This window comes from Neohortaea acidophila (assembly GCF_010093505.1).
Source record: "Neohortaea acidophila strain CBS 113389 unplaced genomic scaffold BDY17scaffold_5, whole genome shotgun sequence".
NCBI lineage: Eukaryota > Fungi > Ascomycota > Dothideomycetes > Mycosphaerellales > Teratosphaeriaceae > Neohortaea > Neohortaea acidophila.
In genome coordinates, this window is record NW_022985514.1 from 1,563,132 (window position 1) to 1,581,140 (window position 18,009).

At 56.9% G+C, this 18,009-nt stretch overlaps 8 protein-coding genes across 8 annotated transcripts; 3 read left to right on the top strand and 5 right to left on the bottom strand.

The window, feature by feature from the left end:
* The first annotated feature begins 329 nt into the window (after positions 1-329).
* BDY17DRAFT_297734 (ubiquitin-conjugating enzyme/RWD-like protein) lies at positions 330-1,088 on the top strand. Its single transcript, XM_033733638.1, has one exon. The coding sequence runs from the start codon at positions 480-482 to the stop codon at positions 975-977; it is 498 nt and encodes a 165-aa protein (XP_033590189.1). The 5' UTR covers positions 330-479; the 3' UTR covers positions 978-1,088.
* Positions 1,089-2,837, bottom strand: BDY17DRAFT_297735 (histone acetylation protein-domain-containing protein). Its single transcript, XM_033733639.1, has one exon. It carries the CDS (start codon positions 2,728-2,730, stop codon positions 1,114-1,116), a length of 1,617 nt encoding a protein of 538 aa, XP_033590190.1. The 5' UTR covers positions 2,731-2,837; the 3' UTR covers positions 1,089-1,113.
* A 219-nt stretch (positions 2,838-3,056) lies between these two features.
* On the bottom strand, positions 3,057-4,765 carry BDY17DRAFT_346178 (uncharacterized protein). Its single transcript, XM_033738096.1, has 2 exons — positions 3,559-4,765; positions 3,057-3,505 (listed from the first exon to the last, which is right to left on the bottom strand). The coding sequence occupies exons 1-2, from the start codon at positions 4,413-4,415 to the stop codon at positions 3,091-3,093; spliced, it is 1,272 nt and encodes a 423-aa protein (XP_033590191.1). The 5' UTR covers positions 4,416-4,765; the 3' UTR covers positions 3,057-3,090.
* A 1,149-nt stretch (positions 4,766-5,914) lies between these two features.
* BDY17DRAFT_297740 (uncharacterized protein) lies at positions 5,915-8,456 on the top strand. The gene has a single exon (XM_033733640.1). The coding sequence runs from the start codon at positions 6,351-6,353 to the stop codon at positions 8,223-8,225; it is 1,875 nt and encodes a 624-aa protein (XP_033590192.1). The 5' UTR covers positions 5,915-6,350; the 3' UTR covers positions 8,226-8,456.
* A 120-nt stretch (positions 8,457-8,576) lies between these two features.
* BDY17DRAFT_151268 (RNase III domain protein) lies at positions 8,577-9,527 on the top strand. Its single transcript, XM_033729627.1, has 2 exons — positions 8,577-8,996; positions 9,054-9,527. Exons 1-2 carry the CDS (start codon positions 8,622-8,624, stop codon positions 9,489-9,491), a joined length of 813 nt encoding a protein of 270 aa, XP_033590193.1. The 5' UTR covers positions 8,577-8,621; the 3' UTR covers positions 9,492-9,527.
* BDY17DRAFT_151281 (uncharacterized protein) lies at positions 9,413-13,915 on the bottom strand. The gene is made up of 2 exons (XM_033729628.1): positions 13,777-13,915; positions 9,413-13,702 (listed from the first exon to the last, which is right to left on the bottom strand). The coding sequence occupies exons 1-2, from the start codon at positions 13,852-13,854 to the stop codon at positions 9,563-9,565; spliced, it is 4,218 nt and encodes a 1,405-aa protein (XP_033590194.1). The 5' UTR covers positions 13,855-13,915; the 3' UTR covers positions 9,413-9,562.
* Positions 13,916-14,402: 487 nt separating this feature from the next.
* Positions 14,403-15,661, bottom strand: BDY17DRAFT_151298 (uncharacterized protein). The gene is made up of 3 exons (XM_033729629.1): positions 15,415-15,661; positions 15,294-15,362; positions 14,403-15,243 (listed from the first exon to the last, which is right to left on the bottom strand). Exons 1-3 carry the CDS (start codon positions 15,515-15,517, stop codon positions 14,489-14,491), a joined length of 927 nt encoding a protein of 308 aa, XP_033590195.1. The 5' UTR covers positions 15,518-15,661; the 3' UTR covers positions 14,403-14,488.
* Positions 15,619-17,277, bottom strand: BDY17DRAFT_151343 (uncharacterized protein). Its single transcript, XM_033729630.1, has 2 exons — positions 16,840-17,277; positions 15,619-16,772 (listed from the first exon to the last, which is right to left on the bottom strand). The coding sequence occupies exons 1-2, from the start codon at positions 17,173-17,175 to the stop codon at positions 15,807-15,809; spliced, it is 1,302 nt and encodes a 433-aa protein (XP_033590196.1). The 5' UTR covers positions 17,176-17,277; the 3' UTR covers positions 15,619-15,806.
* Positions 17,278-18,009: the final 732 nt, after the last annotated feature.

Here is an 18,009-nt window from a genome sequence, read left to right on the forward strand (position 1 = left end):
CCAATTGGCGCTTCTCAGCAAGTGCTCTCTCGAACGGGGTTGCGTAGTATCGTCGCAACTTTTTTGTTGCGGTCGTGGTGTGCAATGAGAGAGTGCTGTTCAGGCAGCACGGCGCTGCAGAAACAAAGACGAAATTTTAAACAACTGGCGGCCGATTGGCGCGTCTCACTGGAGTCCTCTCGAATGGAGGCGGGTAGTGTTGTCCCAACCCATTGTTGCAGTTGTGGTGCTGCAATGAGAGGGTGTTGTTCAGGCGGGACGTTTGGTTTGCATTTTGTGATTGGACATGGCGCCGCGGAGGCTAACGGGCGTTTGTCTTGGCGGCCTTAGACCGCTAGTAGAGACGGCGCTATCGATAACGGTTTGCCAGCGTTAACATCGCCTCATCGTCACTCTCCACCCTCTCTCATCAACCACCAACGACCGCAAAACAACCCTCTCACCACCCACCACCTCCACCCACCCTCCACCCCGCCAAAATGAACTCCGTCGCCTCCAAACGCCTCTTCCAAGAGTACAAGCAACTCACCCTCAACCCCCCGGACGGCATAACCGCCGGCCCCGTCAACGAAGACGACCTTTTCGTCTGGGAAGCCCTAATCCAAGGCCCCGAAGACACGCCCTACGCAGGCGGCATCTTCCCCGCCGAGCTCAAGTTCCCCAAAGACTACCCGCTCATGCCGCCGACCATGAAGTTCCTGTGCGACATTTGGCATCCCAACGTGTACCCCAACGGCGTCGTGTGCATTTCCATTCTGCACCCGCCGGGCGAGGATCCGAATCATTATGAGCAGGCTTCGGAGCGCTGGTCGCCGATTCAGAGTGTGGAGAAGATTCTGATTAGTGTTATGAGTATGATTGCGGAGCCGAATGATGAGAGTCCCGCGAACGTGGATGCGGCGCGGATGTGGAGGGAGCGGAAGGGGGAGTTTGATAAGAGGGTCAAGATGGATGTCAGGAGGAGTTTGGGTTTGTGAGTGTGCGAGGGTGGTCTGTGGCTTAGCGTGGTGTTCTGGGGGGTCTTTAAGATGGGCATAAGACGATGTATACTTGACTGGGTTGGCAAGTCATCGGTGTGAAGAGTGGGATTGCCTAGATGGCATATCTAGCTATTCAGACCTTCTTCGGTTTCTTGCGAATCATCCCACCACCCAACACGTTCACAGCGGGTTTCTCGTCGGCCGCACCGTTCACCCCCGCATGATCCTGCCCGACAGGCTCTTCCGCTTTCCTCTTCTTCCTAATCATGCCTCCTAAATCGTTCACTTGCGCAGCAGCAGCACCACCGCCCGAAGTGGGACCAGCACTCTCCGTTTTCGCACTACCAGTCACTTCAAGAGCCCATTCACCCTGTACTCCGCCTATCTGAGACACATCTGCGATCCATTTGTTCGTAGATTGGCCCGCAACCGCAAGATTGGCGAAGTCGAGGTGCATGAGGGTCTGCATGGCTTTGTCGTAGCCGTCCGCCGTCAGAGTCAGGCCATCGATGGCCGCGAATTCCAGCATGCCCGACAGATCGGATTTCGTCAAGGAGGAAGAGGCGCCTTTGAGTCGTGGTTGGCGTGGTATTATGGGGCCGGTCAGTCGTTTTCTTCCAGGTTTGCTGGGACTTGGGTTTCTGTGAGCTCTAGTCTTCTCTTCGAATGACACTGGATCACTGCTGGGTACGGTTGAAGATGAGTCTTGGCTTTCTGAGTTTCCAATCCCGTTGCCATTAGTGTCCGCGGCCAGATCGTGCGTGCTGGGCCGGATCACCAGCCACAGAAACCCGACTAATCGACCTGAAGAGCATTCCTGCCTGAAAGCCATGGTTTCCCAGAAGGTAGCAAGGTCGCGAATGGAAGCCCATTTGTCTGCCTTTCTCCGTGAAGGGCTTGTCGTCGTCGACGTTTCCTCCACGATGCCAGCTTCGTCATCGAGATCCTGCATGAAGCGGGCTTTTGGATCATCGGGAAAGCGAGGGAGGAGACATCTTGGTGGAACGTCTGTTGGCATTCCTCTTGTTTCGGCGAGTTCGATGAGTGGGTGGCCGGGGTGCCAACGAGTGCTCGGTGTTGAAGAAGTATTAGAGGGGATCAAAGATCTTAGCTCGGAGTTGTCGTATCCAGGGACTGTGATATAGCCATCGCATTGAGGTTGTTGAGTGCCATCAGAACCGCGCGCACCCTCCTTTGAGAAGATAGGGTCCAATACTCGAGCCCACCATTTGATGAGCTGTCTGTCATCAAGTACATGCTTCTTGGGATTCTCGGCGGAGCCTGGAAACAGGTATTGCGATTGCGAGCGTGCAAATAAGGAGATGACAATTTTGCGCCGCGGATGTGCCTGGCGCTCCTTCTCCGCCAGCCATTTCAAGAAAGCGCTCGTGGTGAGTTTGATAGCAGAGGGCCTTTGCTGCGGTAGGTAGCCAGTAGAGTCGGCCTTGCTCACGAAAATAGTTGTCAAATACTTCGTGCTGTAGACTAATGCTTCCAAGGCGAAGACCAGCACTCCGTTGGGATGCTCACTCCCACCATCTGCAGATGGGTTGATGCTGACTGTCAAGAAATGGCTGGCCAGTCGAGTTTTTCCCGCTTTGAACCCCGACGGTGTAGAGAACAGAGGATCGCAGGGTTTTGGTGGGGTGTGCACGTATCGGATCTTGCACTGAAAGCCTTGTGGAAGAACGGCGGCCAGCTCCTCCTTTAATGATCGGGATTGTGGTGAAGACTGATCTGGTGTGGACATGTTAGGCTAAATGACGACCAGAACTAGATCGAAATATGAGCCAGATGAGATTGTGACTCCAAGAATGGGTGTCTAGTCGATGAACTCGCAAAACGGCAGGAAGATTGTGATGTGAAGTGAGGTTCGCGAGCGAATTGAAGTGAAGACGCGACTCCACACGCGAAGTCTCCGCTTTCCTCTTTGGGCGTGGGGAGAAAAGTGGGGCAGGTGGGAACCAATCAGAACGTGCACCAGCTCCAACGTCCACAGCCTTCCCAGCTTCACTTTCACAATGCTCAATTCGAAGAAACACGGCGGATCAGTTATGCTGAAGCGTGTTCGTTTATGTCCTATCAGCGCTGTAATGTTCTCAATCACCCCTCAGTCAATGCTCTGTCCTTTTCTCAGCCTGTTGAAGACAATCTCTGCTTCCCTCCGCTCGCCATCGACATCACGATGCCACATCCAATCCATCCGCCACTGCACGTTCTCTTTGAATGCATCAAGGTTGTTCTTGATTGCTGGGAGTCTAAGAGCAAGGATCTCACCCATTTCTCGGCTTGTCTTGACCACCTCTTGAGTGCGCCTCCGGCGGATTCGGTCATATGCTCGGAAGGCGTATGCCAACTCTTCCGGCTTCTCCACCAGGCCCAGCACCGACTCAATCACGAACGCATCTTCTATGCTCTGGCCCGCCCCTTGCCCCTGAAAGGGCAAACAGGCGTGGGCCGCATCACCGATCATGGCGATGGTCCGTGCACAGTACGTGCTAGCAGGAGGCATATCCCACATGGACCTTGCTATGAGTCAGCACCATGACAAGGCAAACGATCGAGAAGAGGATCTTACCAAGCAGCCGTCTCATCGGTGTCCAAGAGCTTGATGATTTTCGTAACATGCTCACCCCAGCCCCCAAACTCGTGTGCAATCTTGCTGTAATCCGCCTTCACGACCGACGGGCCTTCCCATTTCTCGTAGGAGCTGTTGATAGCCACGATGTTGAATGTCTTGCCCTCGTCGACAGGGTAGGTCGTGACCGAGGCGCCGTCACCACACCAGATAAACGAGTTCGTCGCGAACTCCTCGCCAATCTCCGCCACGGCGTTCTCCATGGGCACCAGGCCTCTGTACGCCACACTGCCGGTAAAGACCGCGTTGGCAGCAGGATCGTCGCCCAGCAAGTGCTTACGGACGACGCTGTGGATACCATCGGCACCAATTACGCAGTCCGCCTCGGCCGTCGACGCATCGTGGAAATGCAGTCGAATCCTGCCCCCTTCCAGCTCCTCAATGCGATCCAGTCGTTTACCAAAATGGCAAACCTCCTTTGGCACAAGTTTGATGAACTCCTCCAGAAACTTGGCGCGATGCACCGTCGCCTGGCCCGTCTCGTTCTTCGGCGCGACAATCAGCTCGCCCTCCTTCTCGCCCATTCCCATGCGGTACTCGAAGAAGGTGTTTGCGTGCTTCTCCCATTTGTTGTGCGTGGCTAGGCGAAGGTATGCCGCCTCGGTCGAGTCGCCGATGAGTTTGAGGGCGCGCTGGGCGTTGGGCCCGACGGCCACGCCGGCGCCGATTTCCGAGAACTGATGTGCGGCTTCGTAGATTTGGACGCGTAGGTTGGGGTGTTTGAGGAGGCCAATGGCGGCGCAGAGACCACCCATGCCACCGCCGACGACGGCTACGTCAATTGGTCGAGAAGACATGTTCAATAGTGTTGTGTGTTGACGATAGTGTTATGAAAGCTGGAGTGACTTGTGAGAAGTGTACGAAAGATGCTGGACAATGGATGAGATGGACGTCAGTTCGGAGCGGGTTTGATGCACTTATTTATGTCGCTACCTTCAGCGACTTTCCATACGGTGTCATGATAGATCGTCGGTGAAACGGACGCGAGTGTGTCGCAAGTCGAATCTGGCCATTCGATGGTCGGTATCACGGAATCATGAGCAACGACATACAAAAAGTTTTTGTTCTCGAATCTAGCCCTTCGATGATCGGTACAACGGGCATGGTATTTCTGCGAGATCAGCATTGTCGCTGATCGGGATCCGAGTGTCGGAGAGGGAGACTGGCGCGCGGAAAAAGTCGGTGGTGGAAAGTGGGGATGACGTAGCAATGCAGGCCTGGTGTAGTCAAAGTTGGCGGCGAAGTAGAGCCGCCGACCTACACACCTGCTCGTCGGTCCCTTTGCCGATGATCCCGAGATTCGTAGACTAGACAGACAGGGCAGAGTCGTACCCGCAGGGATTTGCTAGATCGTTAGTACTCTCGCCCTTCCGTGGAACAAGGCTGAGCAGTCTAGCCCGTCGACGTATGCAGCTACAGTTTCTAAATTGCGTCGAGGATTTATCAAACCCCAACCATGTCATGACTGCTCTGCCGAGTCTAGCTCAGTATCAGACGTGGAGGCCGACGATGTCCAGCGCCGTTATACATCGTAACAAGCCCAACCAATTTACTCTCTCACGCGAGCAGAGACGGCATTCGTGCCAGGTTTCAATGCAACACGAGTAGACCCAACCAGAGCCCGATATCGCCGGTCGGCTAGACAGGTAACATGAGGTAGCATGCAGGTAGATCGCACCTCTGCGTCGGGTCCAACATGCAGTCCGAAACGCCCAATGCCAAAAGCCTAAACCAACCCCGTCAACCGGCGGGCCAAGATTCCGCGCAGATCCCGTTCATGGCAGCTGAAGTCGGGCGCATCTCAGAAGGAAACGCCGATCGGGGGAGTCGACGGCCCGCCCTCGCCGGACGGGGAACCATACACGCTTGCGATTGCTTGCATAAGGTCCGAGATAGGCACGAGGCTGTGCCTGATGGAGCAACTGAACGCGTGAAAGCAGCCTCGAGACTGCTCACTACCTTACGCGCTCAACCCACAGCTTTGCGTGTGCAATCAAGTCCCGCATCTCGAATCAGTCGCGAACGAAGCAGCACGATTAGCTTGCACAGTAGGTGCAGAGCAGATGGCAATACTTCCTCCCCTCGGTAGTGAACTCATGCTGCACCGCGGTGTGACGTTGAAAGATATGCGGTGACGTCGCTCAATGGGTGATGATCCGGAGGCACGGGGACACGCTGAAAGTCCGCGCCGGAGGTGATCGTCGCTCTCTACCTGCCTAAACGGGAAAGGTGCCCCACCTGACTTGCCGGTGCACATATGGGTTTCGGGAGGACTTACTTCCCACAGAGAAGACATGGCAACTACTTCGCGCTGATCGGTGACTGCATGCATGCGGCTGATAGGCAGGTCTCCACGCCGTCCAGAACGGTCGCGTTCTGCGCCGTGTGCCGCGATCAGTTCACCGCTCGTGCCGCGGCCGACTAATCCATCGCAACCGAGGAGCGTTCTGGAAGGTCGAGTCATCTTTGAGTAGGCTAGGCTGGTAGTGAGGGTATGTGATGTCGTGAGAACTCTGAGTCGCGCGTGGACTGGCTGTTCCGCCAGCCCGCAATAATGCCTGCGCCCCGGAGCCCGTTACGTCTTAAACTGGAATGCTGATATATAACGCCGCAATGACTGCTCTCGGCTCCGGCTCAGCGCACCCTGCTCTGGCGCCACAACTGTATGCAGTCAGCGCCCCCCTGCAGCCTTGCATACCCTCAATCAGCCACACTACCAATCCTTCTCTGCGATGGACAGGGATGCACGTCGTCAAGGCCGCTCATACATCCGCTGCCATACCTGCCGCGTTCGAAGAGTCAAGTGCGACGGAGCCCGGCCTGCTTGTAACAACTGTGTCAGCACGCATCGCGTGTGTGGCGGCTATTCCACCTGGGACGTCTCACTCGAACCTCTCAACACAGAAACACCTCGACTGAACGTTGCCCAACGCCCTGCGGCTATCGTTCCCGACCCGGGCTCATCATCCACATCGACCACGCCGCCCCTCCTTCAAACAGAAAGCATAAGCGACGAGGCCCGTCTCGCATTCGACTACTTCCGACATTACGCATGCGCCCGATACCTCGCGACGGGCTATCCAATCCTGTGGGCCACTTGTTCCATGTTCGTCGCTCTTCAGGAGCCTGCTGTATTCTACGCAGTCGTTGCAGCCGGTTTTGCACAACAATCGGTGGAAGATACACTACACACCACGCTTGCTCGACCCATCGACGAAACCAGGAAGGCATCGGCGCTTCGGTGGTACTCAAAAGCGATCTCTTGTCTCAACGAGGCGATGGGCGACGCAATGGGCCGCCGCGGGTCGCTCGAGCCCATCATCTTGAGTTGCTTGAATTTTGTGGTCTTTGAAGTGACCATGGGAAATCATGTGAGCGCCATGCGCCACGCTCGAGTTGGAAGGAACATCTTGGACGAGCGGCTGCGTCAGCAGCAAAGTGGTTCCGCCACATCGACGTCGTCGTCTGGTGTGAGTTCTCCGAGTCCTGGTGCAATTTCGCGTGAAAGTGCTCCAGGAGGAGCGGACGACCGACCAAGCCGCTCCGTCGCCCCTGCTGGCCTTGGGGTCCCGTTGGATTCACTAGCCGAGTTGAGAGCCTCTCTCGAGACTCTTACCGATGCGGGCCAGATGCTTCGTGAACAGCTGATCGTCGCTGCCCAGGCGTCCGTCCAGCAGACACATCCGACTCTGGACGCCACCAGTCAATTCTGCCTGTCGCATACCCGGAGTCGAACAATGAGCATCGCCACTGCACTCCAGACGAGATTGCACGAGACTCTCAGTGCCTTCTCGGCCTGGGGAAACAGATTCATGAGCGTTTTCCGCAACAGCCACCCCATCTCACGAGAACTGCTCTTCCTGCAAATTCGCTTCTTCTACGCCAGCTCTACCATGGTGATGTGCAGGGCGGGCAGCGAGAAAGTCGCCGACTCTTTGGTGGACGAATTCGTGCGCGCACTGGAGAGCGCGGAGAGGCTGCTCCGGACCGAGTTCGGCTGGCGGCAGCAGTCTGCAGCCGAAGCGACTGAGGAGCCGGTGGTGGTGGAGCTCATGGAGAAATTGACTCTGGCCGACCGAGCGTGTTCCGCGGCCATGCACCAAGAGTCGCCCTACATCGTCCCCGACGAATCCTCCGTCCCTCCGGACAACGCACGACCCATTGGCGTTTTTGGATTTGGCATTCTTCATGCACTGTTCACTATCGCGTGCAGGTGTCGAGCATCGAGGCCGCGACGTAAAGCGACGCAGCTACTCTTGAATGCCAGGAGAATAGAAGCGGTAAACTCCAGCGGCACCTTGTCGATGTATGCAGAGGCCATCATTCATCTAGAAGAGCTGCAGACGAGGCTGGTGATCGGTCGGGCTTTTGGCGCCACCGAATTCTATGCCGATGAGGTGCCAGAACAAGCCCGCTTCCTCGACGTTGTTGCGCGACCAGACCCAGAGAGGAGCGCGTACTTCCTGTTGACGTGCACGAGGCGAACAAGCCCAGAAGCTGGGGAAATCGAGCTTCTTCAGTACGAGTGCAGCAACGACGGTGGGGAGCGCCGCCTTGTTCGAAGCGAAACCGTCCACAATGGGACACAGGACAGCACAGCAAGCTAATGAAATCAGTTAATTGCGGAAAGCATCCACTTACCTCACTAGCAAAGTGCGAGGTCTAGATATGTACGGTCGCGATGAGGTGCTATACGATATGTCAATGCTCGCTCTAATGGCAGATTGAGGTCAATTCAGACGGCAGCTGATGGCTGAGTGATAATGTAGATTAGACGAATTGATGAATGTAAACGAATTTCGAAAGCCGTCAGACTGTAGAACCCTTTTGTCACTGCACTGTCTTGTGAGTAAAGACTCAGGCTGAAGTCAGAGTGAGGTCTGGAAGGGCAGATGCCTCAGGCACGCCAAGACTTCCTCGCGCATTGACGCGGAAAGTTCCTCGACTTCATCTCATCTTCTTCTACCCATCATCCTAACCCGGCCCCCTCGTTATCCCCAAAAATGGACACCTCCTTCATATGCCTGCGCTGCTCGCGCGCTCTCCGCGCCGCGCACATCAAATTTCCCCCCGCCCGCGCACTCTCAACCACCGCCACGCAACGAGCGCGAAATCCACCAACCTCTAGCACTTCCAGTCCTTACGAGTCCGCGCAAGGCATCCCACGATGGCAGCAAACCCCACCCGCAATGAAGATGCCTATTCGCGTGCGCCCACTGCCCAAACAGCCAGAGTGGAAAGTCAACGACGACCCCGAAGTGCTAGATCAAGCGCTCGACAACTTCATCGGACGCGCAGGCGAGGCAGCAAGAGAGCAGTTGGGCTTAGACGGATCGAAGATACTGCGAGGCCGGGATCTATTACCTGAGGAGATAAAGGTACTATCCCCCCTCCTTCCCTCTTGAGAGACCTCTCCACTAACGCGATAGGTACAGTGGCTAGCCGTCACCCACAAATCCTTCGACCACGCCCGCCGCGGCTTCAACGACCGCCTCGCCTTTCTGGGAAAACGCATAGTCGACTTCCAAACCTCGCTCGCCCTCCTCAACGCCCCCGCGCCTCCCACCCCGCAACCTCCCGCCGAAGAAGTATACCGACATCCCGCGCTCGAAGGGCTGGAGAACGTGACGGTACTTGCGCGGCATACAGTGTTGGATAAGAGCCGGCTGGCGAACTTAGCGAACTCGTATGGACTGCAGAAGGTGGCGAGGTGGAAGCCGAAGAAGAGCGATAATTTGCAGGGGAGTGGGGTCGAGGTGGTGCTCGCGCATACGATGTACAGCATCATCGGGGCGTTGGCGTTGCAGAGGGGTGGCGAGGTCGCGGCGAATGTGACCAAGGAGAGGATTTTGAAGCCGTTGGGGCTGAGATAAGGATGGAAAGCTCTTTTGGGCATTCTATTCCGCATTAAAGCGATTACTTTGTAATTATAGAACCCCCTTCTTCAGTCCGCCAGAGCACCCAAGATCAGGCTCTGCACGACAAACTCATCATTCACAATCTTCACCCGCCCATCACCGACGGACAGAAGATTCCCTCCTCCAGCCTTGGCAGACCCCTCGTCATCCCGCTTCCTCTTCTTGCCCGCTTTCCCATTCACAACCTCTCCAGCCTCCCCCACCGCTCCGTCAACATAGATCCACCGCCACACTGCATCATCATGCGACGACAAAGCCTTCGCCTCAAATAAATCTCCCACACGCTTGACCCTCCCAGCGCCCAGCGCAAGCGTGAGAAAAGCATACGCCTTGCGACGATCCCAGCTCGCCTTGCCTTTCTTGGGAACGACAATCAGCACCCCATCATCTGCATTCAACAGCACGCTGCGCTGCTCGATCGTTATGGCTAGCACGGCGTCTTTCGCGGAGTACTCGAGCATCGTCCTTGAGCGAGTGGCGCCGCCTAGATACGCGCTCTCGCCGGCTGGAAGGAGGTATTTCGGCCAAGGCAATACGGTCGCAGTGGCCTCTTTGGCCAGCAGAGTTGGATTGCGTGATCGGTCCAGCGAGTCAGTGATCCACCGTTCCGACAAGGTGGGAATTCCGAGCGCCAAAGCTTGCAGATATTTTGCTCTGCGGCTGTGGCGGTCGGCAATCAGCGCGACGAAGCCTAGGCGCTGGTACTCGGGCTTGAGGTTCAGGACGACGGTGTCGTCGTCTTCCGGACGCTCGGCTTGCTCTCCTGCGCGAAGCGATTTCTTTGCCGGACTCGGAGGTGCGTCGTCGAGGAATGGCAGATCGAAGAGCTCATCGAAGCCGCTCTCGAGCACGAGACCGCCGTTGCGGATGATGAGGTGCGTCACATTGGCTTTCCCGGCATCGTTGGCGCCGTAGGAGATGGCGAAGGCCATGCCGGAGAAAAGACCGTACTCGTCATTGCTGGCTGCGGAAGACAAAGGAACCTCGCGCAAGTGCGAAGTCGTTGCATCCCCGGCCTTCCCTGTTTGCAGCCCAGCTCTTCGAGCTCGGGAAGTGGGAGTAGTCACATCCGGCGTTCTAACACCCGCCGATGGCGTCGCAGCTCTACTGTCCACAACGGAGGTGGCTGGCGGGACGAACATACGATCCTTGAAGTGCGACCACATCGTAGGCGTCAAGTACACACTCGAGACCGGAATGTCCACAACTTCTCCTTCGGCTTGGAACTCCGCTGTACTCGAAGGGACGCTCGTCCGGCTAGACTTGGCCTGGACTTGCAACAATGCCCTTCCGTAGACATCGGTAGTGTGATCCTTTGTTTTCGGGGTCTGGATAGCGGGCCCAAAGGCCTTGACGAGCCACGTCTTGTTACGCATATCTGGAAGATCGACTTTGATCTGGTCGTTGACTTGCAGCTCGAGTCTGCAGATGTGGTGCGCGTCGACGATTGCCACCGTCGTGTCGTCGAACTTTACTCGGTGGGTCGAGCTGCTGGTCATGCTTAGCCAAGTGGCCGGGTAGTATTTGTTGTACTGGCCTTTGAAGAAGGCGAAGATCCGAGTTGGCGATTGGACAACAGGGCCTGTGCTTTCTGCACCCGCATCAGGCGCGACAACGCCGCTCTGATCTTCCTTTGTTTGATCTTCGGGAACGGCTGGCGTCGTCACATTTTCGTCTGGCGCAGCACTCGACGCAGCGACAGTAGTTTTCTTGCCCTTTGCAGATGTCGGCTTGACCACCTTCTTTACCTGATACGTCCTCAGCTTCTCCGTCGGCTTCCTAGCTCTCTTCGAAAGAAGCTGCGACACAGCCTTCGAGCCCGCCTTCTCACGTTCCATCACACTCTCTGGCGTCGCGGGCAGCATCTCGTTGGCCTTGCTCGGACTCTCTTGCAGAGCCCTGACGATCAAGGGTTCCGCCGTCGGAGCTGCAACCTGCACCTCCCGATCGCGAACCTCGTCAGCGTCGACAGCTGCAGCAGGCGCTTGCTCAAGCATAGTAGCGTGCTCTCTAGCAGCATCAGACTCGGCCGCCACATTCCTCGCCAGCCCCCTCGCCATCCTCCGCCGTTTCAACGGCGGCTCAGAAGGCGGACTAGACACAGCCTGCAAATACTCCTGATCCTCAGCAGTGATGAAATCGTCCATGATTGCATCAACATTCACCTCGCTCTCAACAAGCCCGCCCTTGAGGGGTGACTGAGAGGCCGCAGCGGCGATGTCAGCGAAACGACGTACGCCCGCAGCCGTGAGAGGGGATTGCGAAGCGGGCATGCTTCGCTGGCTTTGAAGGATTTTGAGGGGCGAGAGGGCTGAATTTTGCTTCTGTGTTGCCGCGCAAGAGACGTGTGTTTGCGCGGTGGAGAAGGGGGCTTGGTTGTTGCTGTTGTTCCTGTTTGAGTCGGTGGTTGTTGTCGCGGCGCGTAAGGAAGTGTCGTGGTGGTCGTCGGATTGCGGCAAGTCGCTTTCTGGGACTTCGGTCACGGATGCAGCTCTGGCGTTCATGCTTGGAAGGGGCGGACTGCTCAGGATACTGCGCGACTGAAGCCGTGCCAGATCCTGGCTCGTCTTGCCAGCGTATTGCGAACCGGGGACAAACGAAGCCATAGACGATGGTTCCTTGAGAGGTGCGCGTAGACTCCCTCGGTGTCCATCTTGCTGCTGGGGCTGCGAATCAGCAACGGCTGATAATTGCGTTGCCAACTCCGGCCGGTCCTCCATGATCTGTTCGCCACCATCTTCCACGTGTGACGCGGGAGGACCGTTCTCGTTGGATCCCTCGAGCTCATCCCTAACATCGTCCGGCCCAGTAGATTCCACGTCGTCGACTTCCTCATCAACATTGCCCTGGCTTCTAAGCACGGCCTGTGAGAGCTCATCGTACTCATCATCGCTTTGCGCTTCGTTCACGAGCGCCTCGTCCTCGGGAAGTGCATCTTCGATTTCATCGTCATCATCCTCCACATCACTATGCTTCTCAAGAACCGCGACATCACCGGCACCATCTCTCTTCGTTGTGGCTGGAGTCGTCAAGTCGATCATAGGCGTCTGCCTCGGACTCGACGTAGGCCTGGAGCCATGTCGCGAAGGCGCCCGAAACCGCGCGAACTCCGCAAGCGCCTGGTCGCTCTTGACTTTCTGCAGGCGTTTCATCTCGAACCGCAGGCGCTCTCCGTCCATCTCCTCCTCTTCCTCTTCGGCGAGAATGTCATCGTCAAAGTCCCGCGCCACACCGATCTCAGCCCGCAGCCGCGCCGCCCTCCTCTCCTGCGATTCGCGCATGCTCGTGTATCGATCTCTTGGCTCGCTGGCGGTGGAAGGGCGCATTGTCGCTACTGGCGACGACATGGTCATGATCGGAGAAGAGGTGTGAAAGTGGTGATTGAGGTGAGGCGAAGGGCGGGTGATGATAGGATCGGAGCGGGGGACGTCCGGCATAGGGGATGAGGGTGCCTGAGTCTGGTTGAAAGCTTGAGTGGCGCTCATCATTGCTCCTCCATGTCCTCCTCCAAAGAGCTGGGAGAAAGCCGGGTATTTCTGAGCAGTGGTGACAGATGTGAGGATCTCGCTGCTGTGTCTTCGATTATGCCCCGGAATAGCCGGTGTCTCAGGCATCGTGAATCTCAGCGCCGTTTGCGGACTCGTGGCGAACCCTTCGACCAGAGAAGACACAGACTGCGCGCCCGGAGACGGCATGGCATTCTCCAAATCAATGAATCCCGTCTCTCCCTCAGCACAGGTATGTGGCGTCTTGCTCACATCCACCCCATTATCGTCGCACGTCTCTTCAAACACCGACATCTGAGGGAATGCAGCCTTGACAGGCGTGACAAGGGCAGGGAAAATGACCGAAGCGTTGAAGTCGCGATACACCTGGCTCTCCATAGGCTGCGTGTCTCCCCCAGGGTATCCATGAAAAGACGACGCTCTCGTCAAAGACGCCTCTTGAGACTGCGCCGGATTCATCATGGCCTTCATCTCCGGGCCTGTCGCAGACTTCGAAACACCCATTCGAGGTGGCGGTCGGAGAGAGGCAGCATGGGGCGTGAGAGTCGCATCCACCGTCTCAGGAACAGAAGCCGCAAGCCCCACGGAAGTATTCTTGCTGGGGGATTGCGAAATCGACATGGCGGTAGACTCTGCAGTCGCGCGATTCGTCTCGGGCGCCTGCATGCATGAGAGTCATGGTGTCAGCGAAAGGCAAACGAATCAGTGGCGAGGATGGGGGGTTGCGCGCGAACCTGCAGCAACTTGTCACGTAGGAGGGCCAGGTGCGCTAGGGGCACACTGCCAACGCTACCATCTGCGTCGGCGGCCATTGTGGGCGTGCATGGAGTCGTGCAAAAGCGAAAGGATCGAGCAGCAAAAGCGAACTTCGTGGGAGACGTGTAGAGCTGGTTGTTCTGAAAGGCGGGGCGATTAGAGTTCGCGCCAAATTGACACGCTAAGACGCGAATCGAAATGGATTGCACGTGATGGCTCGTGGAGTGTCGAATCATCAGACAAAAGACATTATAACGACAGTAAGAAATAGCATTTTCACACTGATTACAGAGTCTTCCCGCCTAAAACAGGTCGACAATGGAGGAGGCCTCCTCCATCTCCCCGAACCAGCGCACTCAAAGCCGCACGCTATCATCAACCCGCCAACCAAACACAAATGAATGAATACGTCCAATCCATGCCGACCGCAATCCCCCCTTTGCCCCCCATGCATTTTATTTTTGATTCCTGTGCAGTCCGGATCCCTCTACCCCAGCGCCATCGCTAAGTTGCTTGTTCCCTTCAATCCTCGCCTCTCCCATTCACAAGCACACCCCCCAACCTCCCCATTGCCAGCATGATTGCAAAAGTCCCATTCTGTTGTTCTGCTTCCCCTTTGTCGGCTGTGCATTTTGATACAAATATTCCCAGTTCCAGGCACATCGCCGCTCATGATAGCCATTATCCCCACTACTGAGGAGACTTGGCTCCGCTTTGGCCCTGTCCATTGCGTCGGTCATTGTCGCCAAGGCCTAGGCTGTTCATCCCACTGCTGAGGAAGGAGAACGGGTCGCTGGAAGCATCAGTCCCGCCATAATTGCCAGTGCTGGAGCCGCCGCCGTAGCCGCCGTTGGACTGGTACGATGCTCCGCCGCTAGCAGACGCGTTGCCAGAATTGAAAGCCTGCTCAGCACGGCTATCAAATCCGCCCTGCGGTTGTCCGGCTCCGTTGCTCGCCATCTGCGCGTAGCCTGCGGGCATGTACGGGCTTGGAGCGCCGAGGCCGGAAGGCAAGTAGGCGGATGGTGGGCCGAAAGGTTGGCCACCGAAGCCGCCGGGAGGAGCACCCATGTTTCCACCGTAGGAGCCGTCTCCGCCGGGGCCCATCCCGCCGTATGAACCGGGGTTCATGGGCGGCATGTTCATGTTGCCGTGTCCGCCGTATGATCCTCCTGGACCATGGAAGCCTTGCATGTTGGGGGCATTGCTCTCGGCCACGATGGCCGCCTGGCTACGGGAAGCTCCGCAACGCAAGCAAGAGACGTTCTTGGCGAAGTTGTGGTAGAAGCAGCCTTCGTTGCCACACTTCCAGTCGCCTGCTCGGAAAGGCACGGCCCCGCCACGGCCACCACCGGAACCTCCCATGCCGTATCCACCGCCATGATGCATCTGGCCGCCCATCATGCCAGGATAGCCTTGGCCGCCGTATGGGTTCGGAGGCATGCCTGAGCCATGTTAGAACTAGCTCGACAGATCCATAAGAGTCGCAACATACCGTATGCTTGCCCGTATGGGTCTTGGTTCGCTGGCATAGCCGGGAAGGAGCAGCGGAAACACGCAGTGCCTACTCCATTAGCACATGCTCATTTGCAATCCAGGAAAATCGTCGGACTTACGACGTTGAAAGTTGCTGAATCCACATGAAGGGCACGTCCAATCGCCAGGACGAGGTCGATTTTTCGACGGCGGGAAAGGAGTGAGGAGCGGTGGGCCCCCCATGGGCTGGGAACCAGCGGCACGATCGAGGACCTACTTGCATGAGCATTGATCAGATTCCGATTCGAACGGCAACTTACCCGCGATGATGAGGGCGAGACTTCGATCGCTCGGTCGTTGAGCGCCCGTCCATTCATGCCGAGAGATTCAGCGGCCTGCCAACACGAGTCAGTCCGAATTGTCATTGCGGTTGTCGTTTCGACAAGAGCAGAGAAGTGTAGAAAGAACAGAGGAGTGTGGAAAGTGTGAAGGTGTTCCAAAAGGGAGTGTAAGGGAAAGACAGGCAGACGAGTCAACACAGCCGAGTCGGACAGCATGTGAGCCACGTCATGACGCAACCACAGCATGTGCGCAGCAGCGTGACATCGGGTGCGCGGTTGTGCAACGAAGAAGAACATGTGCTGGCAAGACCAAAAATAGGGAGAATGGAAGCACGAGGATCAGGGGATGGGATGGCTCGTACCTCTTCGTGACTCCCAAACACCACAAATCCACTTCCACTGGGTTTGCCGCCTTCCGGGGTGCGCAGGGTCCAGAACGCAATGGGACGGCCGCCATACTGCGTGAACCAGCTTTCGAGCTCACTTTGAGTGGTGTCGTGGGGGAGGCCGCTGAGATGTAGCACTTTCGAGCGCTCGCTCAAGAAGGCGCGCACGTCGCTTCGAGCATCGATGGGGCGAGCCATGATATCCGGGTCACCATGCGGGTTGGTCTGCGAAGGTCGCGACTTTTGGACGAGCGAGCGCAGACATCTCGTCATCGTGAGGGCTTCCTCAAGCGCTCGTCTCGGCGAGGCAGGAGCGAGTGCTTGGAGGTGGAACGGCAGGCCTCCGGTGACTTTGCCGGATGAACGGACCTCCTCCACTTCCAGACCGGCACAGATGGACGACAAGCTTTGCGAGCTGAACGCCAAGGTCTCTGGGTGGTGCGATTGGAAGACCTGGTATTCGCCTCGAAGGCCGAACAGGATGGGGTGTTGCAGGTAGGAGGGCAGCACGACGTTCTTGTCTCGAGCCTCGCGAGGCATCTGCACACGGAGATCCCACGGAGTCAGAGTGACAAAGGCAAAGGTTGGCGTGGCATTTGGTGCGGCGTCTTTGGGCACCAAGTGCTCGGTGGCGAAGCCGTTGAAGGTCTCGATGGCATCGCGGAAGGTGCCGGCATTGCGGACATGCTCCCAGGTGAGGGTGGTGAGCGAGGTGCAGAGGGGAGTAATGGGGGTGTTGACCGGCTTGACGAGGACGCTTTGATGGTGTAGCTTCGAGGATGTGATGTCAGTCAAAAGCGGAGGAGGAACGGGATCATGTCTCGACTCAACAACGTACCTCGGGCAAAGAAGGGTCACGAGCATCGACAACCACCCATCCAATCTCAATCACCTCGGCACTATCCTTGGTCACGTAGACCCCATGCTCATCGCAGGTGGTGGCAATGTGGATGACGCAGTACTTGTCGAAATTGTACCCGGGGAGCGGAGCAGGGCCATACTGGCTGGCGGGAGACTGCAAGCTCCGCGAGTCACCAGCGTAGGAAGCTTGCGAGGGAGCGGAGGGGGCAGCAGCGGGCTGGCTGGCAGTGGCAGCAGCAGCAGCAGCAGAAGCAGCTCCCTGGTAGGGCATGCCCGGGCCGGGATAAGGCTGGGTTGGTGTGGGTGTGGCCATTGTCTCTCTTTGCGATGAATATTCCCTCCCGTGCTGTGCTTACAATGACCGCCGAACGCCCCAACGCCGCAAGGATGTGGTGGGTGGGAGGGAGTGATGGAGTTGGGCGGCCGAGCTGGAGGGGTTGGACTCGGGACGATGGAGAGGCGGAGTAGAGTGATTTCCGAGTCGGAGCTGCGGGTAGTGATGACGAAGGCTCGGGGGCTAGAAATGGAGCGGCACGCTGATTAGACTCGGCAGCTGGTGGACATCAGCATATGCGCACGAGGTGATGGGTGCAAGGGGAATGGGAAGGAGGTAGGTGCAGGGAGTCGAGCGGTTTGACGTGCTCGACCTCTGCTCGGGATGGAGGAAATGCAATTCATCACCGCCCGATTTCTTAGACTCGCTTTTGGATTTCATTAGCGCCGAATCTAATCCCTGCTCGAGTACGTCAATTGTCCACCACTCGCTGCATTGAAGATGGATGCATTCGCTCGAGGCACCGATGAGGGATGGGAAGACGGCGAGTGGTGATATGTGGAGGAGAGCACTGCATTCTTCAATTCGATTGTTCGATGTGTTCGAGTGTCCCATCACAGTCACTGCCACATGCAATCTTCATCAACTCCGTCGGAAGCTTGGACCGCATCAATGACGACCTGTCGGTGGCGGATCTGTCGTGCCTTAATCCTACTCCTTTCCCGCCATATCCATCTGCCGTCCCTACAACAGCAGCTTTATTGATCTCATCGACTTCGTACATATCCTGAAAACTCCACGTCATGCAGCAGAGTTGGTGATAGTCTCCTGACCAGTGGGCATGTGGCGATAACGGATTGACTCAGCCGGACC